The sequence below is a fragment of the Acartia tonsa genome, chromosome 4 (assembly GCF_053477335.1).
Source record: "Acartia tonsa isolate MP-2025a chromosome 4, ASM5347733v1, whole genome shotgun sequence".
In the NCBI taxonomy this organism is placed as follows: domain Eukaryota; kingdom Metazoa; phylum Arthropoda; class Copepoda; order Calanoida; family Acartiidae; genus Acartia; species Acartia tonsa.
In genome coordinates, this window is record NC_137263.1 from 40914878 (window position 1) to 40933324 (window position 18447).

The 18447-nt window shown below is 29.1% G+C and overlaps 1 protein-coding gene across 1 annotated transcript; it reads left to right on the forward strand.

The window, feature by feature from the left end:
• The first annotated feature begins 1267 nt into the window (after window positions 1-1267).
• LOC145317177 (protein rolling stone-like) lies at window positions 1268-17496 on the forward strand. The gene is made up of 9 exons (XM_080158127.1): window positions 1268-1386; window positions 2945-2994; window positions 3724-3788; window positions 8424-8537; window positions 8902-9012; window positions 9264-9387; window positions 11166-11315; window positions 11776-11847; window positions 12407-17496. Exons 1-9 carry the CDS (start codon window positions 1303-1305, stop codon window positions 12498-12500), a joined length of 864 nt encoding a protein of 287 aa, XP_080014253.1. The 5' UTR covers window positions 1268-1302; the 3' UTR covers window positions 12501-17496.
• Window positions 17497-18447: the final 951 nt, after the last annotated feature.

Consider the following 18447-nt stretch of genomic DNA (forward strand, 5'->3'; position numbering starts at 1 on the left):
GAAAAGCAGTGTTGCATAGTAACACAAATGGAAAGAGGGAGGAGAGGAGGGCTTAATCCCACAATGCCCCCCCCCCCCTCCCTACCATATGGAATGGAGTGTTTTCGTGCTTTGGTGCCGTCGTCCGTGCACTCAACAGACACTGACACTGTGCTCTGCTACAGAAGTGAGAAATTAGTGAAGCAACAAGTTATTTTTCAAAATAAATAAACATAATCTAAATTTTACTTAAAACAAGTTAATGTTTAATAATCAAGTGATATTATCTATAGTTTTTAATAAATATAAATGCATATCTTTTTTACAGTTTAAAATTTAAGCAAAAACATGAAAAACTTGTAATTTTAGTGATAAGAATTTTTTATGATGTGAAATTTTTTATTTGATTGTGAATTTATAGAATTTTATTTATATTAGAATTATAAAAGTTAATTTGATTTGTCATTAAACAATACTTATTTTATTCAATTATATTTTTCATTAACCTATGATAGACATAAATTGAACATACTGTTATATGTTTTAAAATAACAAACTTATTAAAAAGTATTTTGAGTTGACATTTAAATGTTTATATTTTAATTGATTGATTGTCATACATTTTAAATTTCAAATATTTTTTAATAAATATTGAATAACTTTTCAAAATAAGTTCACAATTAAAAACAATTAATGACAAAAGAAACTAAAGTTTGTAAAAAAAAGATATTAAATGCTTAATATTCTTTTAAACTTATCGTCTTAGACATCACCATAGAAATAAAATTAACATAATCATAATACTATATGTGAAAGCAATGTGAAAAATAGTTTTAAAACGTTAAATTACCCTTGCTTTTTATAAGTTTACACACATTAATGTCATGACAGGATTAAATAGAGGTGAAAATAAAGCTTTGATCCATTATGAGTGACAACTTTATTTAATTAGTACAGTATGTCTTAAGCTAAGATTTAATTTTTTTAAAGTAGCGAATCTACTCTATTATTGTTTTTGTCTGCCTGTCCTTTTATCTGTTTGTAATTCCTTCTTTAATGTTAGTTTGTGCAAAATTGCACCTTCTATCACTTCCCAGGTTCGTAATATCTACCGACTTCTTATTTTTCTACTTCTTTTTTATTATTAATATTTTTTTTGCCTCTGGGTCCTTTTTTCTCTTTCGTTTCTCTCTGTCTTTTTTGTCTTTCTAACTATCTCAATAGTTTTCTGTAAATTTGCTGTTATTTTTAAAAAACAATCTATACATCTTCATTTGAAAATTATTGTAGATGCTAAAATGTGAAAAGTAAAATAATCTTGCTATGGTTATATCTGGTTCAAGTGCGGGTGTCTGTACCCGGTGTAGAAATTATCAGGCTCCTGATAAAAAACTATTCACTAACACGGTAAATATTTTATATTTACAGCATCTTTTTATTATAGACAGCTTTTCGCGAATATTAAATTTAAAAAAGGGTATTAATTTAATCATTTTCATTCAATATTCGTGGAAATTGTCTATAATACGATGCTATACATGAATTTTTAGTATGGCTGAGAAGCATTGCTAATCCAGCTAAATGATGTTAATTGGTTTCAAAGCCATAATGGAAAGTTAATCATAATAGTTTTGAGCACAAGTGAAAACATTTATAATAAGCACAGCAGTAATTAACAAGCTAACTAGATTTTATATCAGTCTGTCCTTACCTATAGGCATTACCAATTTTTATAATAGCAACACAAAATTGACAAAATTGCATAAGACAAAAATGTCAGATCAATAAAAAATATTGGCAGGCTATTTGCAAAAGCGAAGCTTTTCCGTAAAAGTATCTGAACAAGGGTAAGTTTGTCAAAACGTAAATACATTTTTGGTATAAAGTATCATCTGATTTTTATAGAGCTTTCCTACTCTACAAGCAATTGGTTTCAAAGTTGAATTTTTTTTTCTTGCAAAATAAATTAATATCTTTCAGAAGTTTAAGAAAAAGTTTAATAAAAGAGTGGCTACTCTATAATTCCAACCCATCATTAATTTGTTGAAGTTAGTTGCGCTTTTATGGTTGTTGTCATCCATGTTTTGTTTTATAATTTGTACTATATTTTTTGCATAACATATTTTCAATATCTTGTTTGTATTCTGATAAAAAAGGATTACCAATATAAATCCTCTTATTTTTAATCAATATAATCCATGAACATTTATTGAAAATCTATCATTTTTAATACTTTTTTGTTGCAATTTTTGCAAAAAATACACGTAATTTTAGGTATTGGTGCCTGTAAACATAATATGATTCAATTTAATACATTTTATTTTAAGTTTTAAGACCGCACAAAAATGGCTCTTTCCTCTCTTTTTTTTTTGAAGTGGGGGAGCCTAAAGAGGTTGGGATTTTTCTTAGAAAAATGGTCTAAAACAATTAGTTGACCATTAGGTATATTCCATGAATGACATAATAAACTAGAACTTAAATAGTCTATTGTTTAATGAGTGCCTCATTCAAATCTAGACAGATACACAGACATACGGATGGAGAGACAGAAGGATAGTCTGATTGTCAGACGGGCGGACAGACTTTGTTCTACCTTGTATTAAATGTCTTTTCGAGTGAATTTAATTATGATAGTATTGCTTGGAAATGGTATATCCACTTTCCCTGCATAGTTGGAACTTCAAGACAAAGGTTGCCCGAATAATGGCCACTGGATAGATTCGGTTCTGAGCCATGCTGAAAAATTATACATAGCATCATATTACAGAAAATTTTCCATGTATATTAGTATACAAATCATAAAAATTATACCAGTTTTGACAGCCCTGGCCTTCGGGTCCTTTTGGCTTAACAAAACTGGTTTTAATCTTATTATCTATAAATTTTATATGAGAAACCTTTCAAGTCTCACATTCTCCTGGCAAATTGCTGTGCACTCCTTTGTTTATATGTTTTTTTTCTTCAGTGGATTGGAAAAAATACGGAAGTTGTGTCAAAATGTTATTTAATACACAGGTAAACCTTTTTTTTATAGATTAAAGAATGGAATATTTCTTCATTTTAAGACATTTTATTTTGAAATAGGGCAATATTATCAACAACATTTCAACATTCTAAGGAAAAAATAATAAGAATATAAATAAAGAGCATTTAAGTAGATATTATTTTCCATAATCAAAGTAGCATAAATATAGATTGGACGTTCGACTGCTCATCAATTGATTCTAGCCGCTTTGTTCTATTATGTATACCATCTAGGGATGGCAATCCGTATCCGGAATCCGGAATCCGCCCAATTTTTGGCCAATTTTGGAATCCGGATCCGGAATCCGTTTTTTAATAGCGGATTCCGGATTCTTAATTTGTAGGCTAAAATTAGCGTCTTGAGTTTTATCTTTCAACTCCTCCTCTTTGAAGGCAAAGAGTTTCATCATTATATATAATATCTTTTAAAATCTGGTTCGATTCTCGGAAGTGAGAACACCAAGAACATTGATTTTTAAGACATATGTAGCACTTAATTTTTAAAAATTAAAAAAAAAATCCTTTTAAAATATTGCTAGATTCCTGAATCCGATCCGGAATCCGCCACTTTTTTTGACGGATTCTTTAAGAATCCGGAATCCGAATCCGGTCAAAAAATTCGACGGATTGCCATCACTAATACCATCAATTCTATATTTTCAAATGTTATCATGGATATTACATATATCAATCCCACTTAATATTGATATATGTTTTTAGATGGATAATAGCCATTTTGGCTCTTTCATTCCTGGTGGAATCTATATATAAACGAGCTTTAAAAGGTTAGTATTAAAATATAATTTTTGGTAGTTAAGTTGCTTTTTGGGTTTGGTTTAGATATTTTTTAATTTCATAATTTCTAAATGTTTTAATTTTGGTATTTTTAGCTTTTACCATACAAACATAGTTACTTTCAAAACCCATACACCCAAATGTTATCAGTACTGTAACCAACCTAACCTCCAAAGCTTAAATTATAGATTTAGCATTTTTTGAAGATGCTTAATAGTTCAAAGACATCTATCTTTTGTGGGACAGCGGAAAGTGTCATGTGTGATGTCACAAAAAAACGTCTAAAAGGAAGGATGACAGGATAAGTGGGAAAAGAAACTCCTAAAAAAGAGATGGATAATAGGCGCATTTTTATGACATCAGACATGACACTTTCCGCTGTTCCATCTTTTGTTGTTGTAGCCGAGAAATTTTTTTTCCCTCGAAGCGTTTCTGACTGACGGATATTTGAATGTATAAATCAATTATGCCAATTTTGTAGTGCAAAATTAAGTGATGTTATGAATTATGTAAAAATTGCAAAACGTGTTTTGATTAGGAACGTTTAAGAAAGATTACAAAAAGTAATAAGTAAATATAGAAATAATCTAAGAAGTTTTGTTTTTTAAAGATTAATTTTCTAAATATCCTATATGTATGACTTACATAAAATAAGATATTATTAAATTATCATTCTAATGATGCCAATGATTAAAGTAAACTTATCTATTATTCAACATACTTATCCCTCTTGAAATAAATATATCTTAATATTTTATAAAAAATGGCGGAATTTTTTTTCTCGAATTCATTCGAATCCGGTGGATAGGAACCGGTTCTCATGAATACGAAAAAACTATGTCTAGCATCGTATTATATCCAGTTTTCTACGAATATAGAAATGTACAATCATATAATTAAAACCACGGGGCTAAAAAAACTAGTTTTAATCTTATAATTGTACATTACATATCCGCGGAAAGCCGTTTATAATACGATACGCGAAATAACTATTCTCGTATTCATTCGAATCTGGTGGATAGGAACCGGTTCTCATCCATACGAAAAAACTATGTCTAGCATCGTATTATATCCAGCTTTCTACGAATATAAAAATGTACAATCATATAATTAAAACCAGTTTTTTAGCCCGTGCCTTCGGCACCTCGGGGCTAAAAAAACAGCTTTTATTCTTATAATTGTACATTCTATATCCGCGGAAAGCTGTTTATAATACGATGCGAGAAATAACTATTCTTTTCTTGGGACATACCTTACTTTTAAATTACATTTTTACATGCCTCTTGTATAATGATTATTTGTTCGGATACAAAACCTTCTAGAGCCTATTTATCTATCCCATTTTCCCTGTAAATTTTATGACTTTATCCCTTGACTTATCCGGCCACCATTGACGGTTAATTTGTTGCGTCATTTTATGCAGAATAATTTTAGTCGTGTTCAACTAACGTAGCTAATTAAATCTTTCTAGAAACTAAGCGAAATCTTAAAAAATACACGGTTTTTAGGAATTTCAATTTTTAAGTAATTAAAGCAGTTTTTAATGACCTTAATAGATATGAAGACCTTTTCTGCACTAGATGCTGCACTTAAACTGCTAAAGAAAAATGTATTTTTTTTTGTTGAAATTGTTGATGTATCTTTACTATTTTTGGTGCTTTTCCTCAAATTGCCTATCGAGCACTTACCAATACCCACACCCCGTGTAGCCTTTATCTTCGGGGCTACCCAGTTCCCAATATAAACTAACCTAACCTGACTGTAAGTAATAAAACAAAGAAACCAAAATACACTCCCAAACCCCCTTATTTTTAAAATTTTTAAATAAGGTGGGAGGGGGGGGGGTGAATCCTGTGTTCAACAGGCAATTTGAGAGAGAAGGCATAATTTCAAAATGAGCTAATCTTGAATTTTAGCTATTTGTATAAACATTTTTGTTATCATTCAAAGCTCGGCAAACAAAGTATTTTTCAGCCTAGAATAATTATGTTCACAGCAGTGCAACTAGAAAAATGGCAGCTTGCATCTAGCTATAAACGAACTTTTAGTAAAAAAAACCGTACTTTTGATGTTGGTTAGGCTAGGTAAAGTTTAGAAGAGCTCCGCAGTGATAGTTCCAGGCCATCGGAAAAAAAGTTTTTTCTTCTAAAAAGTTAAATAAGGGGGATGGAGTGGATATTAATATTTTTCCCCCTAAGATAAATGAGATTACACTCATGATCAATGTGAAGCTTCCCTAACAACCTAAGAACAACCTAACCTTTCCAAGAAAAGAAAGATCTTCATTTCAAACAATATAACATAATAATATCAAACCATTATACAAGTCAATAAAAAGGGTAATTTTAAAACAGCTGCCATGAAATTTTGAATTACCAATAACTGCAATAACTAAGTTATCTTTATGGATACACAATTGTTTATTTATTGTTATAAACTGTGCTTATATTTTTTTTATAATAAATGCATATTATGATAATAAAAACTGCATTAATAAGCCTAAACTCTTTTTAATATTTCCACTAAAATGTCCAATGTCCATCTGTAAAAGATATTATATTAAAAATTTAGGTATCCAAATTCTAGGGTTAAGTTAGTTTAGATTTTTTTTTCGGTGTCAAGCCGTAATAATCTGTCAAGTTGGCGGCTGAAGCATAGTCGTAAACTTTTTCAGCTTTAAAATATTAAAAAACAACAGAAAATTGTGCATCTTCTTGTGTGAACGGTTGTGGTTTGCTTAAAAAAGATGACAACTAATACATTTGTGGCTACCAAAATCTTAAGTAATTAAATAATTCAATTTTTTATCTGTTTAAAAGATATAAGCTGTTATTTAATGAATATTACAGAATATAAAAACATCCATTGCCTTCCATGAGAAAATTGAAATGTCAATTTTTGACTCTGAATTCTCACGTTTTGATGAGCTGTATGCATGTTGTTCATTCTACAAATGTCAGAAATCGCCCACAGAGCTCCTATGCTGAAACATTGAAATAGTTTTTTTTGTAAGTTAAAAAATTCAAGTAGATAGAAGTGTTAAAGTAATATTATTAAGACAAAAATTAGATAAAAATTTCATGGAATCTTTTATGGAAATTACAAACAATGGGTGTTCGACGAATTTAAAGTACATTTTGTAAAATTGATATGATTTGCAATATGTGTTTCTGTATACAAATATTATATCATTCAAAAGTAGATGCATATATAACTGTACTTAGGTATGTTTTCACAAAATAAAGAAAAGTGCAACATTTAATTAGTATGTAATAATAAGAAAATTAAATGTTACTTATAAACTCAGTAATGTTAAGTAGCTGTTCTATGGAACGGCGACTCTTAAAAAAATAATTATTAATGAACGTAGGCCTTTTCAAATATCTTGGCAGTTAAAGTAATAAAAGTTACATCCTCTTCTAAAACCGTTTCTTAGTCGATTATTAGATACTACCAATTGTGCCATTAGCCCCCAGGTATCTTTAATTTTGAAATAAAATAGGTAAAAACCTTGCCAGAATACAAAAAAGGTTCCATGAATGGGATAATGCAGTTGGTTAGGTGTTTAGCAAGGTTTTACTAATTTCTACTTTAGAATATAGATTAGATTTGTATTGAAAAACATAAAATATTGTAATTATATATATTTTTTTTCCATTAAATGCCTAACTTATTTTATCTAATATTTACTTGCTAATGTTATATCAAATTGTAATGATAAAACTCTTTTAACCTATATGCAATTTTAACGCCCTTTTAATAGTGCAGATTTTCTGCAACTACGATCTGTCCGTCCGGCTTCCACTTCGTATAAGTAAATTAACAAAAATGAGATTTTGAAAGCGGTTTTAAAGATTTAAGTCTGATTTACTTGAATTGATTCCCTTAACTATTGGGGATGAAATTGTTAATTGTTTTGTTATGGTAATAATTTAATAATTATGATATCCTATAATATAAAAAGCTTTTTTTGTCTGTATGTAGTGAAGGATCTGTGGAATGTTTTTAACTATTTTGAGAAAGGGTACCTTTCATGAGAAATCGCCCCTAGAAAAAAATTTCCCACCCAAATTATATTTTTTTCTTCTTAAATCTAAAATAAAAGGTCAGTCCCCCTTCCCTAAAGATGACTCTTGGGGCGTAGCCGCTATTTTTTTATAAAGTGATAAATATCACCTTAGATGATGGTGATATTAAAAAAATAACCTTTCTAACAATTCACGAAATATCACTTTGATATTTGGAATAACTAATTCAATCAAAAAAAGCATTTAAATATACGCCAATTTATTTCATATATATCCGGATAAAAGCGAATATATCGAAAGTTTGTACCTTGAATGGCTTTGTATAAATTACATTAAGTGTAAAAGAGGTATTTTTATATGTTAAAGACAGCTACAGGTGTTATATTGGGTTATCTATCTATGTTTCTTTGGATGCATATTATGCTCAATGACGCCCAAACCTTTTTTCTTTTAGGTTGGGGGGGGGGGGGGGGTTCAAAATGTTAATCGATGAATTCGACTTTGCAAGGCTGGGGATACAGTTTTCGGCAAATTTTTTGAAAAAAACATGCCATCTAAATTCCAACACGCTGTATTATTAAAATAAAAAATTTTCAGAGGATGGTTGGAAGTATGCATTATACCTGACCAGCTGGGTGAGGCTCCTGGCATTCATTCAGTATTTCCTCGAGGCCGTTCTTGTCACCAGAAGGTGGAGGATTGAACTTCAAGGTAGGAACAGCAGGATGACCCCTTCATGTCATTTAAATGTAAATCTGTATAAAAAACAACGGTTTTACTCTCGCATCGTATGAATATATTTGTTTTATGTAATTACACTTTCTAAACACTTAGAATATACACCAAAAAGGCAAGGAAATTGAGGTAGGAACAGAATGAATCAAAAAATAAATCCACATTTAAGTATTTTGAAAAAAAATCGCACGGTTCGCGCTCCCTTCTGCAACATGTTTTGAAAAGAATTGAAAGTTTGTTTTATCTAGATGAATATAAAATATCTGTAATAAATATACCTCTTTCTGATTGTGACCTTTAAAGTTATTACATTAATTTCTATTTATTTTGGTTATTTTAGGTCAAATCGAGCTTAGTACCCGGGAAGGTTATGCTAGTAGTAACTTGCCCCTCCCTATTTCTCACAGAATTCTATGGTATATTGCAAATATCAGTGCAAATGTATCATTAGGTAAATTTAATTTTTGAAGTCAAGCTTCTGTATAATTAGACTGTGTCTGGTTCTATGTTGAAATTCTAGAATAATGAAATATTATAGGTACACTGAAAAGAATATTTTAGTAAATACCTTACCTTGGTTTATTGCCAGTCAGACTGTCGGACATATTTTTGTTAAAGGAGGTTTCCATGTTATATAAGAAACCTACTACCTATACTTTTATGTACATCCTTTTTTACATTTCAAGCCTAACTTTAATTCAGTGAGCTGTTTAATGTACTGGCCATTTTTCTACCAGCCCGGAGTTCATCCGCTGGACCTGCAGAACCTGTCCGGACACGCATTCATCCCGGCTTATAATATTATTGATGTCTTTATATCTACCAGGTAAAAATTATTCGTTTTAATATTATTAGGATGATAGTACATCCAAAGAGGTGAAGGTTTGCAAATCAGAAGGTGGGAAATCGAATAGAGATTGATTGGTCTTAAAATATTGAAGAAAGTTAATACTATTTTTAAATCAGAATATAAATTCGATACTAATTTGTTGTAAAATTATCTAAGTACAGCATGTGAATATGGACAAACTTAATTGCAAGAAATTTAAATTCGTATTCAAAGAGATCGTATTCGATTAAAAAATCATGCCTAGTTGTCATAGAAATCACCATTCCAGAATCAGTTAATATGATATTTTTTATCATATCTAATCATCTAAAACTAACATTTTTAAGTTGGGCATACCTATTTTTTGTGTTAAAACCCCGTTGAAATAGGAATCTTTATTTTTTGCTTCAATGAAATTGAACGATTCTGACTTACTGCCATAGCCTAAGTCATGATTCGCTTTTCATAAGGGAGTTGGCCTTAAAAAGCTAATTACAGTTGCAATTCATATTTCTATTTCGTATTTTTACCTATATATACGTAGGATATTTATATTTTTACCGGAAATAGTACAAAATTAATAAAAAGTGAATTATAATTAATTTTGAGTTAAAGCTAATTTACAAGCTACACTAGATATTTGTATAAATCTGTTTGATAGCACAAGTAACTATGTCAGTGAAATCTTATAATCAAAACAATTTTATGCAAAGCGAAAATATTTTTAAGGTTTAATAGAATGTAGATAATCAAAAAACACACAATCTTTTCTTGAAGTTGAAGGGCAATCTGATAATACTAGCGGATACGCCCCTAGAGGCCTCTAGTGGCACTTTAAATGTTGTTGTTTGTTAAAGTTAATTTTTTATGTACGATACCACCTTATTTGACGTTGAAGTCTCCTCTAAATTTGAAATTTTTTTGATTTTTTTGTCATTTCTCTTGGGAGGGTGGTGGTACCCTCCCCCAAAATAGTTATAAACCTTCCCGGGACTTATGAGAAGCTACCCTGTTAAGGAGAACCCGATCGGTTCAGCAGTTAGCGAGATCCTTCGGTACAGACACACAGACAGACACACAGACATCCTGTTACTTTAGTATAAGGATTAACATTTATGTAGACAAACTTTCAGAATGTACTGAACTATTTGATATATTTTTAAAAGAAGACGATATTATAAATCGTAGAAAATACATACAATTCATACATATATATAAGATTAGAGTAAAATACTAGAGGGAGAAAGGGTTAAATAACTATATCTCCCAATTGCATCAATTTGGGTAATTGAAAATCAACCAATGGTGTCGCTTATATTAACACAGCCAAGTAGCAGAAAATAATTTAGAAGCAGACGAAATAGGTCAATGAAAAAGGCAGGGAGGTAGTTATATACATCTATACTATAGATCTGTTCTTATAAGAAATAATCTTATTCTTACATTGTCATTTCATGTAAAATAAAAAAAAACATATTTTCTTATAAAGCTGAAAAAATTAAAGCCTATGTGCATATAGACTATTAAAGATTACTGGAAGGTCATATTGTGCTTAAGATGTGCTACCAGCTTTTTCTTGGTGTAAGGGTAATAGGAAAGGGAGGAGATATTGGACCTCAACTTACACTGCATTATGACCAACTTGTTGGTTGCCTCAAAAATTTTGGGCAATTTTATTAGTTTGTTTCCGACTAGTAGTATCTAAACTTGTCAACATTTATAAAATCAATTGTCTTATCTCTCGAGATCCTGATTAATTTCATTTTACTATTTAGACCCTGGAGATTCCTGCACGCCACCCACTCTCAGCTGTTTTGTCTGGTGTATGCGCTCTCCAACTTTGCATACATAGCAGAGGAGGGGACAGAAATATACAACTCATCACATTACATGTATTCTATTCTAGATTGGAGCAGACCCACTCAGTAAGTCACTTTTTAGTTGTTTTATGCCATTGAATTTCCTATTCGCTTAAAATTAAGGGTTTCCTTGGCCTTACATAAATAAATATAGAGAACTGTGCAAGTCTTTGAAGTATTAGAAATTTTATAGGATTTAGCGCATTTATTGAAAAATATTTATAAGATATAGGGGATTTCAATGTCATGTGTTATACTTATTTTGGTACACTTTAGTAATATATGGTCTGGTTTCAGTTTCCCTGCAAGGTTAACTTTGTGGGTTCTTTTAAAGTTTATGATTGTCAATGTTTGCATAATTAGGCATAAAACTAAATTCTAATATCATTTAGGATAATAATATTTAATTATTTATTGGGTTTTATAAGTTTTATGCTTACAAAATATACATTTAACAATATTTCCAAGAATGACGTTCATTTAGGAAAATAAGATTATAATTGAATATATTTTTATCTATTTTTAGGTGTTTATTGACAGTTTTTGGTTTAACAATCTTGGTTCCTTTTCTTCATGCATTTTTCATCATTCTTTCTAAGAAAGTATATTTATAATATTAAGTGATAGAATTTTGTGTGTCTGTCTGTGAAGTAATCTTTTTATAAGAAATTATCTTTTTATACGAAGCTTTTTTTCATGTTTTCATGATATGTATATTTTAAGAGGTTTAAAATATAGAACATAGCTTTGGAATTGAATAATAATATGACCTATTACCAAGAGAATCCCATCTATAAACATAATTTTTTTTGTCTTTTAGTTTATTTATTAAAGTTATATTTAAAACGTTTTTCTTCACATAATTTTGAGTTTAAAACATTACAGCATTGTTGAGTGCTTTCCTTAAAAGTGTCAATCAAGCACTAAATCCCCCACCCACCCATTTTGAAGATAAAATATTAATAAGGGGGGATGTTGTTTTTCTATGCCCATGTGGGGGCCTAAACCCAGCCGTGCTACACAGTACCCAATTTGAACAAACAAAGCCTGACCTAAAAGTAATAAACAAACGTAAAATTACCCCACCCATAATTTAAAAATATTTTCAAAATAATGGGGGAAGTTTATTTGAGAAAATAATTTGGTTTATTTTTCAGATTACGAGACATGTTGATACGCCACGTGAAGAAGCCACTCAACAAGGACGATAAAATTCAAATTGAACTAGGACGAATGCATTTAATGCAGTAAACTCATTTTATTTTTTTTCCTAGTCTAACTTATTCACTTATAGACGTTGTTAATCTTGATTTCGTGCAAAATATTTGTTTCATACAGATTTTGGTATATTAATGTAAAAATTTTACTTTTATAAAGTGATAATTATCCTTTAAATCACAAAAAAAGCATAAGACTTGATATCACAAAAAGCATAATAATGAAAAATTAAATATTCTCTATAAAAAAAAGGCTTAGTTATAGAATCATAATTAAGCTTTCCGCTAAAATTAAAATTTAAACCCAAAAGTATTTTTTTCTTCTTATAACTTTTATCTTGATTAATAGTAAAGCAAATTTGTTTCTTAAAAATTTGTGCAGCTAAATTGTTTTGTGAAACTCAAAAACACAATTTTAATTGAGCTTATTGTTAATAATTTGAAAATAGCCATATAATACTGTCTTAATGTGTTAATGAGTAAGTTTTTTGAAACCAATACACTTAAGAATTTTATAAATAGTATGTATTAAATAAGATGTAGATAACATACAAACAATGAATATGATATACCTAGCGCAGTAATAACAAGTCAACATCATGTTTGATTAAAGAACAGAAGATATTTTTACAAGCATTGTTAATGAATCGCTTAAAACATAACATCTTAGCTAGATAAATTTTGACTAGCTTTAGTTTTTGGCTGACTATGGTTTACTGTAGAATAGTTACGCTTATAAAAAAATATACACTTGCACTGGCCAAGTTATGAGATGTGCTGAAAATGGATTGCCTGTTTCTTCCCTAATTTCCAAAGTTGTACAGCAGATAACCCAATTATTGCAAACGCTATTTTCAGCTACTCCGTTCAAAGGGAAAAGCGATATAATGTATAAACGATTTATACATTATACATTTAAAATTTAAATTTTTGAAATTTAGATTTTTTTTGGAAGTTTGAAGCTTTTTTAGCTAGTAGTAAATTTTGAGTTAGGACGCGGAAGCTAGGTACACTTTCGGAAACTAAAATTCTTTACATCAGTTATGACCAATGTTGACCATGGTTACACATTAAGGTGGTATTATTGAGACAATCTTTAAGAACGTTAAAACGTTAGAAGACCAATTAATCTTTTTTTTAAAGCTATACAAGATGATTTGTATTTTTTTTCATATAAGTAAGAAGATTCGTTTTGTATAACTGAACCTTCTCTGTTAATAGCTTCCTTTGTTGCACAATATTAATTTGCCTGCTTGCATACATAACCTTGAAGATATAAGGTGAAGAGTAGCAAAGATAATTTATTTCCAGTGCAGTGGGTCATTTCCAGCAGTCAACCTGTACTATACTACTCTACTTCCCTACAAACACGAGACGGATATGCATAGATATATTTTCAGCACAGTATTTAATGTCCCATTTTTAATGAATTTGGCTTAGAATATATCTTAAGGACAATGGAAGTTTTTTTTCCATTGCATTTAAATTGTCAATTCCGTGCTGTTAGGGGTTAAAAAATGACGTCATACAATTCAAATGACCAATAATAGGCCAATACACAGACTAAATTACCAATGGTAAGCCAGTATACAATTTAATTTTTTATAAGCTTCAACACTAATGGATTTTTAAAACTTTATAGTTTAAGCTTCGGGTTATTCGATTTTTTTTTACAGCGTAGGGACATGACATTGTTTTAAATCCTCCTATCAAATAAGTAGGTTTATTTTATTTCTATCTATATTCCAGGTTTAGACAACCGTTTCCAAAAATATTCACACAATTCAACAAAACAAATATTTTGCTAGAGTCACATATTAAGATGTGGTTTAATGCTTTTTAATTTGATTAAATTAATTGTTACAAATTTTCATAAAATTAAAATTACTTATAGAAAATACACTTTTGTAGTTTGAAAGCAAGCAATAATTGGCAATGTCTTTGTTTTAGCTGTTTTGATGGAATACCATTTCCGTAAGGTAATGGTTTCTACTATTACTAATAACATTCCATCCCTCTGTGCTTATATATATTTATTAACATAAAATGCAACTTTTTCTGTCATTTACTTATTTTTTTATAACTTGTAAATTTGTAATAAAACATAAAGAATAATATTGAATTGAGATCCAAATATCTTTAACTTTTTAAAAATTCTTATCAATTGATCTCATGTGAACCCAAAATCATTTTTAGTTGTGGTAAAAGTGGTAAAAACTGACATATCATCAACATGGTTTTGTCATCACTTTGATTAGCATAACTTACTACCGCTCAAATTCTATATCAACAACTTATTGTATGTCTATTAGGATATATAAGTTTTCCGGAATTTTAATGTTAGGGGGAGATTTGAAATCTGCTTCAAATTTTAAGGATTTTTTATAAAATTCGTTTTTTGTATAATTCTTTATCTAAAAGCGGAAATGCATTTTAAGTTAATTAATTTTGACCAATAGGATAGGTGGATTTTAAACTACCTGCGCTCTAATTGGTTGAATGATGTACGCCATCCAATCAGAGCGCAGATTTTTTAAATCCACCAATCACAGATGCCAAAATTAATTAACTTAAATTGCATTTCCGCTTTTAGATAAAGAATTATAGAAAAAACGAATTTTATAAAAAATCCTCAAAATTTGATGCAGATTTCAAATCTCCCTCTAACTTTAAAATTCCGGAAAACTTATATATCTTAATGTCTATACAGTTTTAGTAGCGAAAATCTTCTGAAAGTCTGTGCTAGGGTTGTCAGATTTTTTTTCTACATATAAACAATTATAAAAAAAAAGAAAATAACGCGGGAATCCAGAACAATAACGTGATCAAAGCTCCTCTCATCTCCGTAAAAGTGTATTGAAAAGGATATGAGGAACCGAATCGGTTGCAGAAATGATTTGTTTGATTTGTTTTCAATTTTAAACATCTTCGCTACATTTTACGTAATCGTCCTCTTGTCTTTGTTTAATAAAGCTCCGAATTTTATAAATTTACCATTGTTGGCTGTATTAAATATTGGATAATTAATAATTAGATATTGGATAATTAATAATTAAATGACGCAGCAATAATTTGTGATAGTCTACACGTCTTAATTACATACCAGCCAGGTGTTACTTTATTGTCAAGAAATTTTGTATCCTTTATTATAAAACAAGGATGACAACATCCATAAGTAGCTAAGCACAAAATTTCGTGGATGGGACTGACTGTCACTGTTGTTTTCTTCAAACGACGGGAAATTTAATTTTGATATCTTTAACAGAAAAATTTTTGAAAATCGATTAATAAACATCAAAGATATGGGGGAAAATGTAAAAAATATAAAAATAGCCAAAAACCTGTAAAAAGGCAGTCTGACCGTCATTGTTGTTTTCTTCAAACGATGGGAAATTTAATTTTGATAAATTTAACTGAAAAAAGTTTGAAAATCGGACCATAAACACCAAAGATATGGGGGAAAATGTAAAAAATATAAAAATAGCCAAAAACCTGCAAAAAGGCAGTCTGACCGTCATTGTTGGTTCTCCAAACGACGGAAAATTTTATTTTGATATATCTAACTGAAAAAATTTTGAAAATCGGACCATAAACACCAAAGATATGAGGAAAAATGTGGAAAATAAAAAAAATAGCCTAAAACCTGCTAAAAATCGGTCCGACCGCCATTGATGTTTAATAGTTAATTGTGCTCCTTAATGATGGGAATGTTGTCAAAAAATTTCAGCTTTCTATCTTTTATAGGAGCTAAGTAAATCCCATTTCCCCCATAGCGTTACGGACGGACGGACGGACTGACGGACTGACGGACAAAGTGAATTATAGAGTAGCTTCGCTACTAATGATATAATGCCTGTCTTTTTGTTTGTATGGCTACTAGTCTAGTTAGATCTCTGAAACATCTTTTAGTTCAGGGAACTTTCAGAGATGTATAGATTAAGATAATTTGCCCCATTTCTCACAAAAGAATTAGCTTCTCTTAATTTTAAAACAAAGCCTTATTTGAAGCTGATGACAAAGGCGCTAGGTATAAAAAAAATATTTTACATAAAAAAATGTTTTATCATAATCTACTTCTTTTTATAATAAAAAGAAAACTTGATACAAAACAAACCATTTTGTTTAAATAAAGATTTTTTAATATTATTTGGCAATTAATTAAAAATTTTTATTTATTTAATATTAACTTTGCAAGAAACATAATTTCTTTTGAATCAATTGGAATTAATTTTAAGCTGAATATTTGAATACTTTTTATTGTCACTTTTTTATTCCTTTTATTTTTTTATGGCATAACAAACTATTAATGTTTAATTATCATTGTTTTATATTAAAAGTAACCTTGGCTTTATATTAAAAAAAACCTTTCTTTTCTGCATATAAATTTTAAATAATTTTAAACATTACAATAAAACCTTGCAGTGATTTATATAATTTAATATATATAATATTTGTAAGATATTAAAAAATTTATTTAGTATGAAAAGACAAAAAATCACGAAACCTTAACATAACTCAAAATATTTTACTCTTTTTCAATATTTTTCAACTGTTTTTTGTTATTATATTAATAATGTGCAATAATCAATTGATTTTTCAAATTTGAGAAATAAAAGCAAAAATTTATTAAAAAATTAAACATGACAAAATAGGTAGTAAAAAACTGATTGTAAGAGAATGTTTTTTTTTTAAATTTAAGTTTTAACTTTTACTAAAATCGAACTTAATTAATGAAATAATTCTTCTGTTCTGAATAACTCTTAGAATAATATTTGTAACCACGAAAATATAATTGTCAGAAATTTTAAAATTTAGGATTTTATAACTTTTTAGATTTTTATGTGCAATTTAACCTGCAATGTTCCAGAAGTAAAAAAAATATATAATTCTGTTATTTGTTATAAAAGCATGTAAAATTTAACGTATTTGTGCCATTAAAAATTACAATTTTTACCAATTTGTATATTATCTTTATGTGATTTATTATGTATAAATGTACATTTGCATTTAAAATAGATGTTTTAGAAATATATCAGTATTTTTGTTAAAAGCAAAGCTTTCTTACATTTAGGGTAAGTTTGGCTGTACGTCCATAACGGATAGCTTTTGTCCTTACCTTAGGCATGTTCGAATTGCCATATTAGTTTTTGATTTGGCAAGATGCTTCCTGTAACAGATAGGTACAAACGTTTAGTAGAAATCGCAGCAATTCTATAATCATTATCAGAGAGCCAGTATGGACCTTTAAGCATTGTGTAATTTTGGAAATACAGAATTTTCATTCTTATTTTTGTTGAAAATAAATCCGTTGCTATTCTTATTGTTAATGTATTTTGTCTGATCTTCTGATATATTGATCTTCGATTTTATGGATCCTTGTCATCCTTGTTTATTTTCAAATTTTCAGTAGAAAAGATTGAACAGTCGAATCAAGATTTGTAGATGTTAGTGTAGCAAAGCAGACAACTAACGCAATAGTTGCATGATTCAATTTTGCATATTTTTCTTATTCATTAGAATTTCAATTGCCTAACAATAAAAAATTTAAATGTTTTTCTAGAAAAAAATTTGGTCTTTCCACTAAATCGATCAGGTTATATCTTTACTTTTCTATACTTTTAAAAAATACAAAAATACATACAAAGCCAAACATACACAGTACAATGTAATTGGTAAGTCGGATATTTTTTTAAATTGTGTTTCTGTTAATCCCAATTATAACCCAATAAATCATATTTTGTCCTCCTTCTGTGGTTTACTGTTTTCAAATTGTCCCAGTTCTGTAATTAAGTGATTTTCTTAACTTTTTATGTTCAGGTTTTGTGATATTTCACAATCGAAAAGTATTATATTAGAGTAATGATATGAAAAGAAATTGGTAAAATAATTTACGTGATTAAATAAGTGTCTATCTTTCAATATATGTGTAAGCCTATTTGTTCAATGTAAACTGTTTGATTATTATAAATTCAATGCAGATT

Coding starts and splice junctions, on each gene's coding strand:
- LOC145317177 (XM_080158127.1), top strand. CDS start 1,303: ATGGTTATATCTGGTTCAAGTGCGGGTGTCTGTACCCGGTGTAGAAAT. Junction 3,789..8,423: donor ATATAAACGAGCTTTAAAAG/GTTAGTATTAAA, acceptor AAAAATTTTCAG/AGGATGGTTGGAAGTATGCA. Junction 9,013..9,263: donor CAGTGCAAATGTATCATTAG/GTAAATTTAATT, acceptor ACTTTAATTCAG/TGAGCTGTTTAATGTACTGG.